Genomic DNA, 15,797 nt, shown 5'->3' with positions numbered 1-15,797 from the left:
ACTGCTCTTCACCCAAGTGTTTAGAACATATGGTTGCAGATCTGATGAAACGATTACAAAATCGATCATCGACATGCGGCCTAGAGTGCCTCTGTTTGAACGTGGTGTTTGTTATGGACAAACTGTGGTTTGCACAGAAATCGAGTAACAGAACACTGCTTGAGTTCAGATCTGGCAGGCCGTTCCTCCCAATCATGCCCACATGAGCATTGGAGCCTATCAAGAGGACAACAGAGTCCACAGGTGGAGCATCCTCAAGCAACTCCAACATACAGGCAGCAAGCTGAGGGCATACTTTGCATCATCTATAAAAGTAATTTTTGCTTACATGTATTATTGTGGTATATGTTGTAAAGATCATAAAGCCATTTAAGGCAAATTTTAGGGCACATACATAAAAATCACTTAAGCTATATTAGGACGTAATAATACTCTGTGGTCTCAGGGCCAGTATATTAAAAACAAAATGCAATAACTCAATGGAGCAGATGTAGTGATGTTTACTTCTTGAGCAAACCACACACTGAAGGGAATTGCAGCTATTATTGTTTTCTCCAATTGCCGACCACCTTCTAGTGTGCTTCTAGGGCCTACAAGAACTTTAGTTTATTACGCTCAGAGCTAAATTCAGAAGTCTGGAACTAATCCACACTACCTAGTGAACTTAATATTTTTAAAGCCATCAAAAAATGTGATATTTTTCATTTTTCTAACTTTAACTATTAAGTTATATTTGTTATATCCACTAGTCAAACTAACAATACATTTCCTTCTTATATCTAGAATTCCATTTTTGCAGCAAAGTATTTAAAATTTCAAGACATGTCACAAGAATTTGTTTGTAAAATCTAAAATGTGTGTATGCAAAAATGTGTCTAATTAAAATAGCCAGTCAAAATACAAAGACACAATTGTGAGACAGGATCTTCGTGTTTTCTTTGAACAAAATAGAAGCAACATCTTAAGTAGTTGCTTGAGCATAGGTGTGTTACTGAGGCACAAGTGAGACGAACAACAATCCTGTTTAAATAACAATAATCATGCATTTAAAAGTTTATTAGAGACCAAATGTTTTTGTAATGTATTTCCTACATGAAGGTGCATGGCAGTTAGGTTAACAAAGTGAATAGAGTACAGTGACAAGCTGTTCATATAAATATAATAAGTCTATGCTGTAATAAAACAGAGACCGTATTTAAAAGTCAGCCTGCATACTCTGGATTATGCCAGTAGAGTATTCAGTGTGCTCCAAGACCTAGTAATGAGCACCAGAGTTAACTGCTTACCAGTCTTAAAAATCATTCATCACTCTACAAATAAATTATTCTGCTGTTTATGTTCACTCTCCTAAAACTTCTTCAAAAAGGCCAAAGTTTTGAAGATCTTTAAATGTTAATATAGCTCAGACAGAGTACAAGGAAGCAACAATTCATACTTTACTAGAACTGGTCCTCTGAAGAAAGAAAGCCTCAGAAAGTAAAGGAAAAGACCTGGAAGTTTGTTCAGTAAGAGATAATAAAATATTAGTGGATCAGTGATAGATGAACGTACCATAGACATAGAGGGTGTAGTCATCGTAAGCCTCTCCAATTGAGTTGGATGCCACACAACGGTAGGTTCCATTGTAGGACTTGTTTAGATTTTCAATGTAAAGATCGGCGCCGGTGATAACTGCATGGGAAGGTACGTCGTCATCCACCTTCAACCAGTTCACCCGCTGTGGCCTGAAATTAAAACACCAGAGTAAGTACAGGAGTAAGATCACATTGCTCTTCATCAGCTAGTTTCGGCCAGTCTTTGAGATCTTTTATTGATCCCCTATATCAGCAATACCTTTTATATTTTATATATTATATATATATATTTCATATTGCATACCTTGTTTTAAATGAACGGCATTCATATTATCAGTGAATGAATTGTAAAATCAAGTTTCATGCTGTTTAAAAGTGGGAACCAATTAGAGTCCACAACATACATTGAACTAATTCTTACTTAAAAAACCTTTTCATTAAGTACTTCTCATCAATTTTTTTTCTTGATACTTCAAAGCTGAATCTTGGCAGTTCTATTTCATGATCCTTTATTTAGTATGACTAACTACTAAGGTTGAAAGTGAAAATGTATCTTATGTTTATGGGGACACACACACACACACACACACACACACACACACACACACACACACACACACACACACACACATATATATATATATATATATATATATATATATATATATATATATATATATATATATATATATTATTTTTTTTTTTTTTAATTTAAAAACCATAAAATGCAATCACACTGTCATTCAAATTATGAGAAAATTAAAATTCTTGTCACATTATTTTATATTCCTTTTATTTTTCTTTAAAAAACAACAATATTGTAACATTATAGCCATACATACTTAGAATATGTACAGAAAATGTTAATATTTATATATTTTTTGTTTTTTTTAAAGTAATACTTAAAAAAAAAAAAATAGAATGGCAATTCACAACAACAGTGTTTTACACTGTAAGGTAAAGCCGATAGATTATAGGGTCTATGTAATATTGAAGACAGAACCTCAGTGATCAGACAGTCCAGCAAGCACCGGCAACGGTACCAAGGTTATATTACCATTTTAATGTACTCGCTATAGGTTTCATATTTGGGCAATATGCATGTAATAAATCTCCTGTCAATCTACCAAATAATTATCTTGTATGGCCAACTAATGATTAAGGATTGGCCCCAGAGTAAAGGTCATGCAATACACACACACAGACACACACAAATCCCATGGCATCCCAAAGGCAACCAAGAACTTCCATCTTTTGAGTTTTCTTTTTCTTTTTTATATTATCCTCCTAGGACCTGCCGTCCACATATGTGGACATCACATTTTGGGTTATTTAGACCAAAATACTCAATTTTGCTCTGCAAGGGCCTGATATCCACTTACGAGGACATTATACTGCTACTGTTCTATCAAAATTCTAACAAATATCCTCATTTGTGGCTCTCACTTTTCTTAGCAACAAAAATCAGGTAAAAAAAACAAACATTTGATAATTCTTTGTTTTTACATTCATCGGGCCCCAATATGCCCAAATATCAAAGAGAAATTAAAAATGCATGCTCTGGAAGAGTTCGGGTCTTAGGAGGTTATAGGTCTGCATTTGTTTTGCACTTTTGGTTATATAAAAATGAACAAGTTAAACAACCCTCTGGACTGACATCAGTATCCGATCTTGGACAACTGTTGCTTAATTGTTTGCATGTTTTGTTCAAGCTCAAATACCTTTTTCACAGTGCAGTCAGTATCACAGTAGCCCACCATTCTTTGTTTCTTTGTTTTCAGAGGTCAGTTTGTTTTGTTTTAGAAATGACTGTATGTTTGTGGTACACTGCGCTTACGTAGTAATACTCTGACTACTAAGATTTCATGAAAAAAAAGACCAAAGTCTATTATATGTGTCACAATGTCACGTTTGTCTTTTTATCTAAATCTCAGTTTCTCTTTTTATTTCATTCCAGGGAGGTTTAGCAAATTGATTCAATCAGTAAAAACACTTCAGTATATGATTGTTCTACAGTAGACATACATTTACAGGTCCTTTTAACAACTTTACCCACATGTGGTAACAGATTACCATTTCTCTGAAGATAACTAACACAGCTTCATCTTTTTTGTCTTTAGTTTAAAGCAACAATAAATAATGGTAAATAAGATGTATTGAAATGACATCTGTACCTTTGCATACCTCTAAAAGTAACAATAACCGTGCACCAGCCTTGTCTTGACTTTTCACGCTTGTATACTTAGAGAAGCTCTGTAGGTGGCTGCCTACCAAGCGTCTTTCTTTGTTCTCTTTTCTACCTTGACTGAGGTTTATAGCAGGGTGACAGATTCCATTTTTATGACAATGAGCTCAAAGTGCCCAGAGTCACAGAGGGTGAAGAGAAAAGAAAAAGACAAAACACCTCTATTTTGCTGCTGCAACTTTCAATGGCCATTGCCAGCTACTGTTATTTCCCCTGAGCATGTGCTGATGGTCTCTCTTGTTGCATTTTGTTGTGGTGTTTTAACTTGTTTCCCTCCATTTGAAAACATTTGGTGTGAAGGGAGCAAGCAAATGGGAGGGGGGTGGGGGTGCACAAAAATCCAGGAAAAAGAAAAATATGAAATAGCTCCTGAAGCTCATTTCCAAAACAAACAAACAAACAAACAAACCACAAGTGTTTTTAATGGCTGTGGTGGATGGCTTGAAAGAGAGAGGACCGTGTCTGCTGCAAGTGTTCTGTAGGTGAAGTGAAATGTAAATTAAAAAAAAAACATTTAGAAATATGAGTTGTTTTCTCAGATGGAGTTGGAAACATAACCTAGAAGAAAATGTTTCTATAGGTGCATCGGATGTTGTGAGGAGGGAAAAATGAAGCTAGGAAAGGAGGTATAGATAGATGGAAGAGGTAAGATGGGGTTGCAAGGAGAGAGGAAGGGCAGGCGTCTAGAATACAAATGGCTGCCTGCAGTCGGGGCCCCCTGTGCTATCTGCTGGTAATGACTGCACAACTCTCAGCAGCTCTAATGAAAATGACTTCCAATTCCCGGCTCACTGTATTGATTGTGTTTTCATCTTTATAAAATGAATACGGGTAGTGAGCTTGTCTCTATGCCAAGTATGAAAACTGCAGGGGGTGGGGGATTGGGCTGGAAGGGAGGAGCATTCAGGAGTGCACACTGTTTTGATCTATGCGCGCGTGTGTGTGTGTGTGTGTGTGTGTGTGTATGCCTGTTCTGTACTTCTACCTTTCAGAGTTTCATACTGAGTTTTTGAGCCTCAGATGGGAAAGTGAAAAGTGAAGACAGTTAAAGATTGGTTCTAACTTTGATTCATGGTCAAGACTGGATTACGACTAAGGTTTAAATCTGAGGGCCAATTTAAAGCTGGCATTGGCTGAACCTGCAAACAGAGTTCAGCTGTTGATGTCATAGTCATAACGTCATCCAAGATGAAATGCATTAGAGCTGCCTGTGTAGGCAAATGCGAAGGTGCTTACGAGGGTTTCGCACACAAAGATTTTGACAAATAAAGTGCAGTCAAGAGTCACCACTCGTTCCCTTGTATTTCGCTTCTAACAAAGCAGACATTCTTGTCATTTTTTAAAGTGGTCTTAAGCAATTGCTCTCCAGGCTTTCTGAAGGCCTTTCAAATTTTTCACCTCTTTTCAGCCCAGAACTTGTACCTTGAACCATTTTTAGATTAGATTAGATTAGATTTTGATCTATTACATAGTAACATCTGGAGAGTGTCTGATTGGCAGTAGCTTCATTTTTTTTTACCATGACTATGATGCCAAATGTACTGCCAACGTACTGACTTTTTAACCTTGTTCCAAACTGTTTTCACCTTATAGATTATATTTCCATTAATGTATATAGTCGAATATTGAAAAAGAAAATCATGGAAAATCCTAATTTAACAGATATAGATCAGCTGTAGATCAGCGATCCCTAACCTTTTTTGCGCCATGGATCAGTTTAATGTCAGACAATATTTTCACGGACCGGCCTTTAAGGTGTTGTGGATAAAATGATACAACCAAGAGAAAAACTGTGGTATTTTGTAAATATAATAATAAATGCAAATTCACTGTGCAATTGTGTAACTTTATTAGCAGCGTCCTCCTGAAACACGCTAACAACATTGAGAGTAACATCCTCCTCTCTGCCCCTTAATACTCTCTGGTCGCAGGTGGTAATGCATAAATAGTTCTTTCAAAATAAGACACAACTACAACACAGGGAAAGACCCAGGGAAACACAGTTAACGATAAAAACCCTGAAAACCATAAATTTCACAACCGAGCCTCAACTCTCGCGGCCCGGTAACAAACGACTCACAGACTAGTACCGGTCCGTGGCCCAGGGGTTGGGGCCTGTGGCTTTAGATGAAAAAAAGACTTAACTGTGGGCGATCATGGCTCAAGAGTTCGCCTTGTAATCGGAAGGTTGCCGGTCCGAGCCCCGGCTTGGACAGTCTCGGTCGTTGTGTCCTTGGGCAAGACACTTCACCCGTTGCCTACTGGTGGTGGTCAGAGGGCCCGGTGGCGCCAGTGTCCGGCAGCCTTGCCTCTGTCAGTGCGCCCCAGGGTGGCTGTGGTTATATGTAGCTTGCCATCACCAGTGTGTGAACGTGTGTGTGAATGGGTGAATGACTGGATGTGTAAAGCACTTTGGGGTCCTTAGGGACTAGTAAAGCCACAGGTACTAGTCCACAGGTACAACATGCCCAGGACCCACTACAGTTTGCATACAAGGCGGGTGTCGGAGTGGAGGATGCCATCCTGTACCTCCTACACAGAGCCCACTCACACCTGGATGGGGGAAAAGGCACGGTCAGGATCCTGTTTCTTGACTTTTCCAGTGCCTTTAATACCATCCGGCCCTGTATGCTTCAAGAAAAACTGAACAGGATGGAGGTGGAACCCTGCCTGGTGGCTTGGATCTCCGACTACCTCACCGACAGACCACAGTACGTCAGGCTGAAGGACATCACGTCTGACACAGTGGTCAGCAGCACAGGAGCACCACAGGGAACTGTGCTGTCCCCTCTTCTCTTCACCCTGTACACCTCTGACTTCTGCTACAACTCTGAATTATGCCACATTCAGAAGTTTGCAGACGACACAGCCATCATGGGGTGTATCTGGGATGATCAGGAAGAGGAGTACAGAAGTCTGGTGAGGAACTTTGTCGCATGGAGTCACACAAACCACCTGCAACTCAACACCTCAAAGACTAAGGAACTGGTTGTGGACTTCGGGAGGTCTAGAGCAGGTCCACTGCCGGTTCAGATAGAGGGGGAGGAGGTGGAGGTGGTCAACAAGTACAAGTACCTCGGGCTGTGGGTGGACAATAAACTGGACTGGTCATGCAACACAGAGCACCTGTATAAAAAAGCCCAAAGCCGACTGTACTTCCTCAGGAGGCTGAGGTCTTTTAACATCTGCAGGAAGCTCCTGAGGATGTTTTACCAGTCGGTGGTTGCTGGAGTACTTTTCTATGCTGTGGTGTGCTGGGGGAGCAGCACAGCAAAGAAGGACTCATCCAGGCTGGAGAAACTGATCAGGAGGGCTAGCTCTGTGGTCGGCATGAAGCTGGACACTCTGGTGACAGTGGCAGAGAAAAGGACATTAAAGAAACTGATGGACATTATGGACAATGCCAGGCATCCTCTGCACACGGCCATTAACAACCAGAAGAGTCTGTTCAGTGACAGGTTGCTTCTCCCCAAGACAAGAACTAACAGACTTAAAAACTCCTTTGTCCCACACGCCATCAGACTGTTTAACTCCTCTCTGGAGGGGAGAGGGAGGGGAAACAGGAGGACAAAGGAGGGGGGAACAACTAAGCTGTAGTGCCTCTTCACCTCACTGTGCAATACCTTTTGTGCAATACTTTTGTAAATAGTCAACAGTGCAATAGACCTCAATACTTGAAATGTGCAATTCACTTGTATTTTTATTTTTATTCCTATTTATTCTATTTATCCCCTTCGTATATTTTATTTATATTGTCTCTGTATTTATATATATATGTGTGTGTGTATAACTCTGTAACTTCTGTCGGTGCTGTGCTTTTTTGGAAATCGAATTTCCCAGAGGAACCCACCCGAGGGATTAATAAAGTTCTATCTAATTCTAATTCTAATTCTAAGCACTATACAACTACAGGCCATTTAATAACACACTAAGAAATTATGATTGCTTATGTTTGGTTGCATTTTAACCTGCTTAGAAAGTCTACACCTCACTCAGACCTCTAAGGAAGGAAACTAATTTCAATCACATTTCAGTAATAACTATCAATCACTCTTTCATGCTTCTAATTCCCTTAGCAAAACACTTCCCCGAAAAACTAAATTTCACACACTTTCCAACTTTCAACTCTCCAGCAGAGAGGACAGCTGAAGTCCGTGACAAGAGCGACCGCATTACAAGGTAAAAAACTTCTTCTGAAACTTTTTAACCCTCTACTGCAGCGCAATTCACTTTTTGTATGCATTTATGTGCTCAGTGCGCTCCCAGGTACACAGGGCCCATTTGTCACTAACACAATTATTAGGTTCCATTTGTCACTAACACGATAATCTGTTTGTATGTGTGTCTTCATAAATACACTGTCTGACATTAGTTGGGCATGACAAACATAAACGAGCTTAGTTGGCATTTAAATCCAGTATAAAATGTTGTGAACACCTCTTTTAGCTATATTTTTATGCTAAAAAACAAAAATACAAACTGCTTTTCAAGTCTGCAGATTCCAGAAACCATTAAGTTTTCATGGCGTGGGCCTTTTTCTAAGGCTGCCATTTACCTTTGAATTTGAACAAAAGAAGCACCTGCAAGTTGGTCACATTGAGTTTGTAATGTAATTTTCATAACAGCATCTTCATCTCATGACTGTGTTCTGTTCAAATTTGAACTAGCTTGTCAACATACTAATTTGATAGATTTCAACAGCACCAAGTACAATTTATTGATATTTGAACAGTTCAGCAGGTCTCCTGCCGGAGGCTCTCAGGGCTACGCTCAACCCTGCTCTCCCTAATGGTTTCATTTGCACTCCATTACATCTCATATCACAAAGACCTGCCATCTAAACAAACCAACAGCTGGGTTTACCGATGATGCAGGTGAAATAATATCCTAATGAGCAACAAGCTGGAGCTTTCAGATGATAAGGCTAGGCATTTCAAAGGGCTTATTTGCACCGAGTCACTGTAAGTTTTCAAAATGGTGAGAAAAATTAGTTGAGGACAGTTTTCTGTTCACAGCTCTGTGTACCACAAATAATCATTTAACTTTAATCACAAAATTGACTTCATGAGTGCATATCCAGTGTCTCGAATCCATCAATATAGTCTCTCTCAGCCTCATACACTTTCCCTAGATACCTTCAGAATATTATCACTCATCATTTAGGGGAAAAAACACCCAGCCTATTCAACCCTCTGCCTACTGAAATTCTAACTGCAAGACATTAGGACCCACTCCCCTCACTATTATTAATGCCCTTCTGCTCGGTCCTCCACTTTTAAAGCAGCAGTAATTAAATACCTGCTCAAAATATCACACAGTAATTCTGATGTATTTCATAATTACAGGTCAGTTTTCAAATTTCCCCTTTGGAAATCTGAAAAACGAACATAGAAGCCATTCAATTACGTGATTATGTAGCCAGTAATGGGTATTTAGACTAGCCAGGACCCAGGTCCTTATCACATTCCACTCACAGTTTTTCTCCCTGAAACTGTACTTTCACAGCCATTCTATCCATCAGCTGAACTCCATCGGCTAATTAGAAGAAATCTCTGCTGTCTGCGAGAAGATTAGTTCTAGAGCCAGTGTTGAGTAAAACAACACACTGTGCTTGTCAGGCTTATGTACCACTCTTAGCTTCCTCTTCCACCGAGTTGTGACATTTGGCATTTCCAATTTTCTAATTTGTCATCAAAAACTAAGTTTTAGCCCATGAGGCAATGTTCACGAGTCACTTTTTTTAATGCCAGGACATGGCACGGATCATCTCGTTACAATTGGGTGAATGTTGAGTAGTGGCATTCACGTGGGTGGTATTTTGAGCAAACAGACTACGCACGCTCCACATGATAATAGTACTGCCTGTAGCACTGGCATATATCAGCTGAACAATGTGGCCCACCAATTAGTAAACAGTCCACAGATAAGCTCAAGAAGCATGACCAAGAGTCCAAAGTACTGACGTGTCCTTCAAACTCGCTAGATCCCCATGTGATTAAACATATACAGGATGTACAAAGGCAAGCAAGCTCCACCCCAGAACCCACAGGGCCCAAGGGAACTGCTACCAAAGTCATTCCACCAGACATGACAGGACACCTTTAAATGTCACATGTCAATGCCAGAACACCTATACAAGAGGCCTAAAACAATAATAATCAGGTGGTTTTAATATTACAGCATAATAAAGGGACTAACAAGATACCCCTAAAGAAAAACTCTGGAGATCTGAGAGATGCTTGGTTGTTCTAAATGGGGAAGACTTGGAAAGTCGAGTATGCAGGATTTAGACAACAATCGCATTGGACAGGCAAAAAAAAAAAAAAAAAAAAAAAAAAAAATTATAGTACTTTCTGCTGCACTTTTTTCTTTCTCTCACAGGAAAGATTTTCAAATAAGAGTTGACGGCACATATAGTCACAGGCTTATTGTCCAGGAGAGAGTACCTGTAGCCCATTTGTACATTTTGTGCTTCTTTTTCTCCCTTTCTTTCACTTTTTTTTTCCATTTCCAGCCTGGCTCATTTAAAACAAAAGGTAGTGCATGTTGGCCTAAATCACAATTTTACATCACCAACTCTGCATTCTGAAGAATAAAACATACCCAGTCTGATCAAATGTAATGCCAAAAAGGTTTTCCACTACTACCATATTTTCCATCCAAGACTGTCAGCGGATGCAGATTTGTCAGATGTTGTACGTACCTCATTGTTAGGTACAACTTCTTTTATCTTTAGTGCCTTTACACACTGGCAGTATTTTACAGACTGACAAACTCTGAGGTATGATGTTGGAGAGGTTTAGTTGCTGGTTAGGTTTGGGCACAAAAAAGTAATGGTTAGGTTTTGGGAAAGATCAATGTTTGGCTTAAAATACACCACAACACTGACCAAGGATACTGAAAGAGTATGACGTGGGTGGCTCCATCTCACCAATACCTTCCAAAGGACACCTTGCCAAAGACATGCCAGCAGGTTGAGAACAGGCATATCTGTAAGTGGCTGTGACGAAGCGAGAGAATTCAAGATCCTTGGATTAAGAACAGACTACAGTTAAAGGTGGAACCAACAGGAAGAAATAAGAGAGAAAAGTTATGTAGTTCAATCTCTGTATTTCGGGAGCGGGTGTTAGGATGCCTGGGTCGTGGACCCAGGGTTTTAAATTTATTATACTATTTATCATTTCTAATCTTGGGTTTCTTTGTTAGAGTTCTCTTTTATGGTTTATGTCTCTGTGCATCCTTAGTTGCTATCCCCGTGTCGAGTCAGTATCTGTGTCTGTCCTGGTCCCACGTCTCTGTTCCCTCTGTTGCAGTGCCTGCGTGTGAGTCTGTGGCTGTATCCCAATTTAGGGTCTGCAGCCTCAACGATCCTCAAGGGCCGCGTACTCAAAGACCGCTAAGGCCGGAAGTGCGAGGCTTGTGAAATGGGACGGTCTAGCCTCCGTTGCGCTGCCCAGGTTGCCTAGCAACCATGATACTAACAGCTGGAAACGTTTCATACAGCTTTGTTTGACAGAAATGAAAGAGAAAATCTTTTGTTCACTTGTTTGTTTGTTTCTACATGAGCTTTGATCATTCTCTGTAAGATTAAGGTCAGCTATTGAACAGCGAAAGAAAGAAGAAAGAAAAAGAAAAAAAAAAGAAGAAAGAAAAAAAACAAAAAAAACAAAAAAAAAAAACAATCGCATTACCTTACAACACTCATTATTATGTTTGCATTGGTGTATAGTTCACTGAAAATAATAATCACAGTTTTTTCATTAACTTATAATGAGCCCTTTTATATCTACAATGGGAAAAGGTTGTCGCTTATGGATTCAGCCACAGCTATAACCCAAAATGGACAAAACCAACAGTATCTCCACAGAAGGTGTTTTCAGATAAATTCTTTTTTTTTTGTTAAGCCACTTAACATAACAGAAAATTGACCAAAGATCCAATTTTAAATTGCATCTTTAAGAACAACAAGGTTCTATTAGCCAAAATCAGATGCTAATAGCAAGCTATTAGCCAAAATCAGATGCTAATAACAAGCTATTAGCCAAAAACAGTGCATCCTTAAGAAAGTCGATGGAACTAGACAAGTGGAGGACAAAAGAAGCGACAGACCAAAAAAACTACAGCAGAAAAAAACATTTGAAAGTCATGTCCCTAAAAATATGGAAATGTATTGCAAAGACCTGACATAGGACCTCAGAAATGCATCTAGCCCTTAAGTTGATACATCTGCTGTTCACTGAAGCCTCATCAGAAATGTCCCGGTGGAAGGGTAGCTGTCAAGAAGCCATTCTTACGGAATGAAAACAGGGAGAAAACGGAGACGCATGCTAATTACAAAGGATCTGGACTAAAAATCAATGCCAGCAGGTCTTATGGAGTGATTCCAGTAGGTAGAATAGTGAGTGGCAAGTAATTTGTAAATCACGGTGGAGGCTCTGATATGGTTTGGAGCTTCCCCAGTGGTGTTGGCGATCATGCAACGGCTTTGTTTTTCATGATAATGTTCTCAAACACACTGTAGTAAAAGCATAGTTGGATAGAAAAACACACCATGGAGCACTATCAGTCATGGATTGGCCTGCCCAGAGCCCAGGCGTCAACATTATTGAAGCAGTGTGGAATAAATGGCCTTCAAGAAGCCTGGAGAACTATTCCAGAAGACTAGTTAAAGAAATGACAAAAGAGACTTCAGGCTATGCTAAAGAATAAAGGAAGTCATACCAAATATTGACTCTGAAGCTCGTTAGAACCATACAGACTCTGCTTTTACAGTACCTTATATACAGTCGTTCCATATATGTTGCACGTTTCAATAAGTTGCTGCACCTATTTCCCATTTTCTGAGCAAAATATAAAGAAGGATTGGCTCAAGACTTTTGCACAGTACTGTACACTAGACATATATAACGTGTCTCACTCATACACACAGACACATACTTTGGAGGTGTGTGCAGTATATGTTATGTTACCCATCAAAAGAGAATAAAAACTCTATGCTTACAATAAGCCAATGATTCATCACTGGCATTATAAGTTATGCCAGTTTAGCTAATGAGAGAACTAAATTTATAGTATCCTCGCCATTTTACCTCAACTAAACCCACTGCTGCTTCTGAGTTCTCAAATCCAGTAGAATATTTTCTGTCTGCTTTTCTCCATTCACTTTTATTTTGCGGTCTTATACTAACTACAAAGGGGGAAAGTCTTTGGACTTATGTCCTTTTATAACTTCAAAGGTGCAGTGTAACCATGAATGGTCTGGAAGCCTCAGATGAAATTAATGCATGATACTGTGAATAGCAATATGCACTCCATATTTGCATGTTTTCTCATAGTTCAACGAAGGCTCCAATAAATCACAAACTAATAGTGCTTTTGTGTTTTTCCTTTTTCTATGCTTGGGTTGAATGTACTGTCTGGCTGCATTAGATTAACATTAGTTTTTGTGTGCCAATGTGCCACATTTACAAATTGTAACATAGACAGCAGGAGGTGTTTTTGGTGGATGGTGGGCGTACAAAGCGACTCTTACACAAAGGACCGGGTTTCACATCCAGACTTCCATCTGTGGTTAGGTTTAGGCAACAAAAGCACTTTGAATTGGGTTTTGATTAGAGATGGACCGATCCGATATTACGTATCGGTATCGGTCCGATACTGACCTAAATTACTGGATCAGATATCGGAGAAAAATAAAAAATGTAATCCGATCCATTAAATATCACGAAAGCACCTCACAAAACTTGCAACACGCCGTAACTCACCTCAGAACGTTAGCAGTCGGAGCAGTATGCATCACGTGATAGAGCAGCTGTGGCATGCCGGACCTGTCGGTGGTCTGGATAGCATGTGGAGCTTCGCTAGCAACCTGGCATTTCATCTCCGACAAAGTTATCCCCGAGAGAAGTAAAGCAAGTGTGTAAGTCCATCTCTGAATGTTTGTAAAGCATTCCCACGTTAAGCTTAACAAGCGACTGCCTCTCGCTCTCCGGCTGCTACTTCAATCGTGAAACTGCTTAAATGATCAGCTGATCGGCTTTTCTGTCGCGAGTCCGTCTTTGTTTTTGGCCCACTTTGCACCAGAAAGAGCAAACCAGCGGCTGAACAACAGCAGAACGTTTAAGCTTGATAAGCTGTTGTTAGAATTTATTTAATATTTCTTTCTACACCAGGATCTTTTTCTACGTAGCTGACGCTGGTAACTGTGCAGGGGCGGATCTAGCAAAGTTTAGCCAGGGGGGCCGATAGGGCATGAACAGGGAAAAGGGGGCACAAAGACATACTTTTCTTTCTTATTCTCATTTAAAATGTCGAGCTTTTAATAAATAATTATCTGACACCCAAAGTTTTAATTTGATGTAAAATGAATAGAAGTCAATTACTGTATATAGTGACTATTAAGTCTAATATATACCCTAGTAAGCTATAGTACTTTTTACTTTGGGAAGGTACCATCTGTGCAGTCTGCAATTTTGTTGAAGAAAGATGTTGAATCTATTTAATATTTCTTGAAAAATAATTGATTTCTGTGCATTTTTTTTCACACTGCATCAAATTAAGGTTGATTACGTCGATTAAGCATCATGAGGTGGCGCGTGAGGGGTGGTTCCTTATTTTTTATTTATTTCTTTTTGTTGTTGCTGGGAGTTGGAACCCTATTAGTTAGGTTGCTTAATATTTACGCTAAGTACTCTTTAAAATACCAGAATAGGGAGGATGGTGTAGGTCTAAGTTTATTAGATTGATCAGTATTGCTGAACTATGAAATATTTTTTTTGTATACAGGTATAACAGAATAGCTTTAGTGTAGTTGTTGTTTTAAACTTGAGTATGAACTTGCAGACTTGCAAAATGCAGCAAGATATTTTAAAAAACAGTTTTGTTGATTAAAAAACACTATATCGGATTCATATCGGTATCGGCAGATATCCAAATTTATGATATCGGTATCGGTATCGGACATAAAAAAGTGGTATCGTGCCATCTCTAATTTTGATTGAATGTACATAAACACACTGTGTGTCAAGTCACTGTTGCTTTTTTTTACTGTATTAAAAGTACACCGTGGTCTTTCCTAAGTGTTGTGAGTACCTAAATGAACGTATTAAAAAAACGTAAATAGTGCTTTAGTCAGTACAAACTCGACAGACAGAATATTCTTGCAGAACAAAAAATACAGCAGTGAGCAAATTTCTAATACCAAAAACCAAAAACATGCTGTATGTACAGTGATGTGCAAAAGTCTTGAGCCACCCCACATTTTCTAGGAAAATGGGAAATTGGGATCTTTGTCATGCTGTGCCACCCTTCCACCATTTCTGATGACTCTCCATTGTTGGATCAGCCGGGGTCAGATGCAACTCTGAGGTCCTGTGTCAAGTCTGAGCTGGATTTTTCCTTTTTCTTCAGGACATGACTTTTGGATACTGTTCATCTGCTGTAGATATATTTTTTTAGGCGTGCTTATTCTTCTTTTGTCCTCAATTATCATATATGCAAAGTTTTCAGTTAACAGCTCTATGGGAATCACGATGGTCAAACTCTGTAGTCTTTGTTCAGTGTTGAGCAGCTTTGGAAAAAAAAAAGATTCCTCTGAAAATGGTCAGGTACAAAGACTGGATTGAAAATGAGTGAACAGCAGCCAACATCCAAAGAAAAATTTGGAAGACTGTCAGAAAGCTTGGAGAACGATTGCTCAAGACTACTTTAAATATAATAAGAAAGTCTGCCTCTGAGGAAATAAAACGTGATGAAATCAGGAGTGGCTAAAGACTTTTGCATAGTACTGTATTCCTAATACTACCAGCAAAAGCCCCGTACAGCCTTCTGTTGGAACCCATTTATTGACTATATAAAAACATTTTTTGTTTGTTTTGTTCTGTTTCTCTTTATGTGAGCCTCGGGTAGGGAGGGAGGGGGGGGGTCTTTTTGTTAGTTTTGTTTTTTGTTAGTTTTGGGGGTTTTTTTGTGTATAATTG

At 39.2% G+C, this 15,797-nt stretch overlaps 1 protein-coding gene across 1 annotated transcript in view; it reads right to left on the bottom strand.

The window, feature by feature from the left end:
- cadm1a (cell adhesion molecule 1a) overlaps positions 1 to 15,797 on the bottom strand; it is a 485,577-nt gene that overhangs the window by 66,436 nt on the left and 403,344 nt on the right. Inside the window, exon 8 of the mRNA XM_085364061.1 lies at positions 1,552 to 1,724. Coding sequence (XP_085220187.1) covers positions 1,552 to 1,724 — 173 coding nt within the window. The remainder of the gene's footprint in view (positions 1 to 1,551; positions 1,725 to 15,797) is intronic.

The sequence above is a fragment of the Diplotaxodon limnothrissa genome, linkage group LG10 (assembly GCF_057381915.1).
Source record: "Diplotaxodon limnothrissa isolate DT_005_m linkage group LG10, D_limnothrissa_male_GT1.1, whole genome shotgun sequence".
Classification (NCBI taxonomy): Eukaryota; Metazoa; Chordata; class Actinopteri; order Cichliformes; family Cichlidae; genus Diplotaxodon; species Diplotaxodon limnothrissa.
The sequence above is the reverse complement of the archived record's forward strand: the minus strand, read 5'-3'. Positions and strand labels throughout refer to the sequence as shown.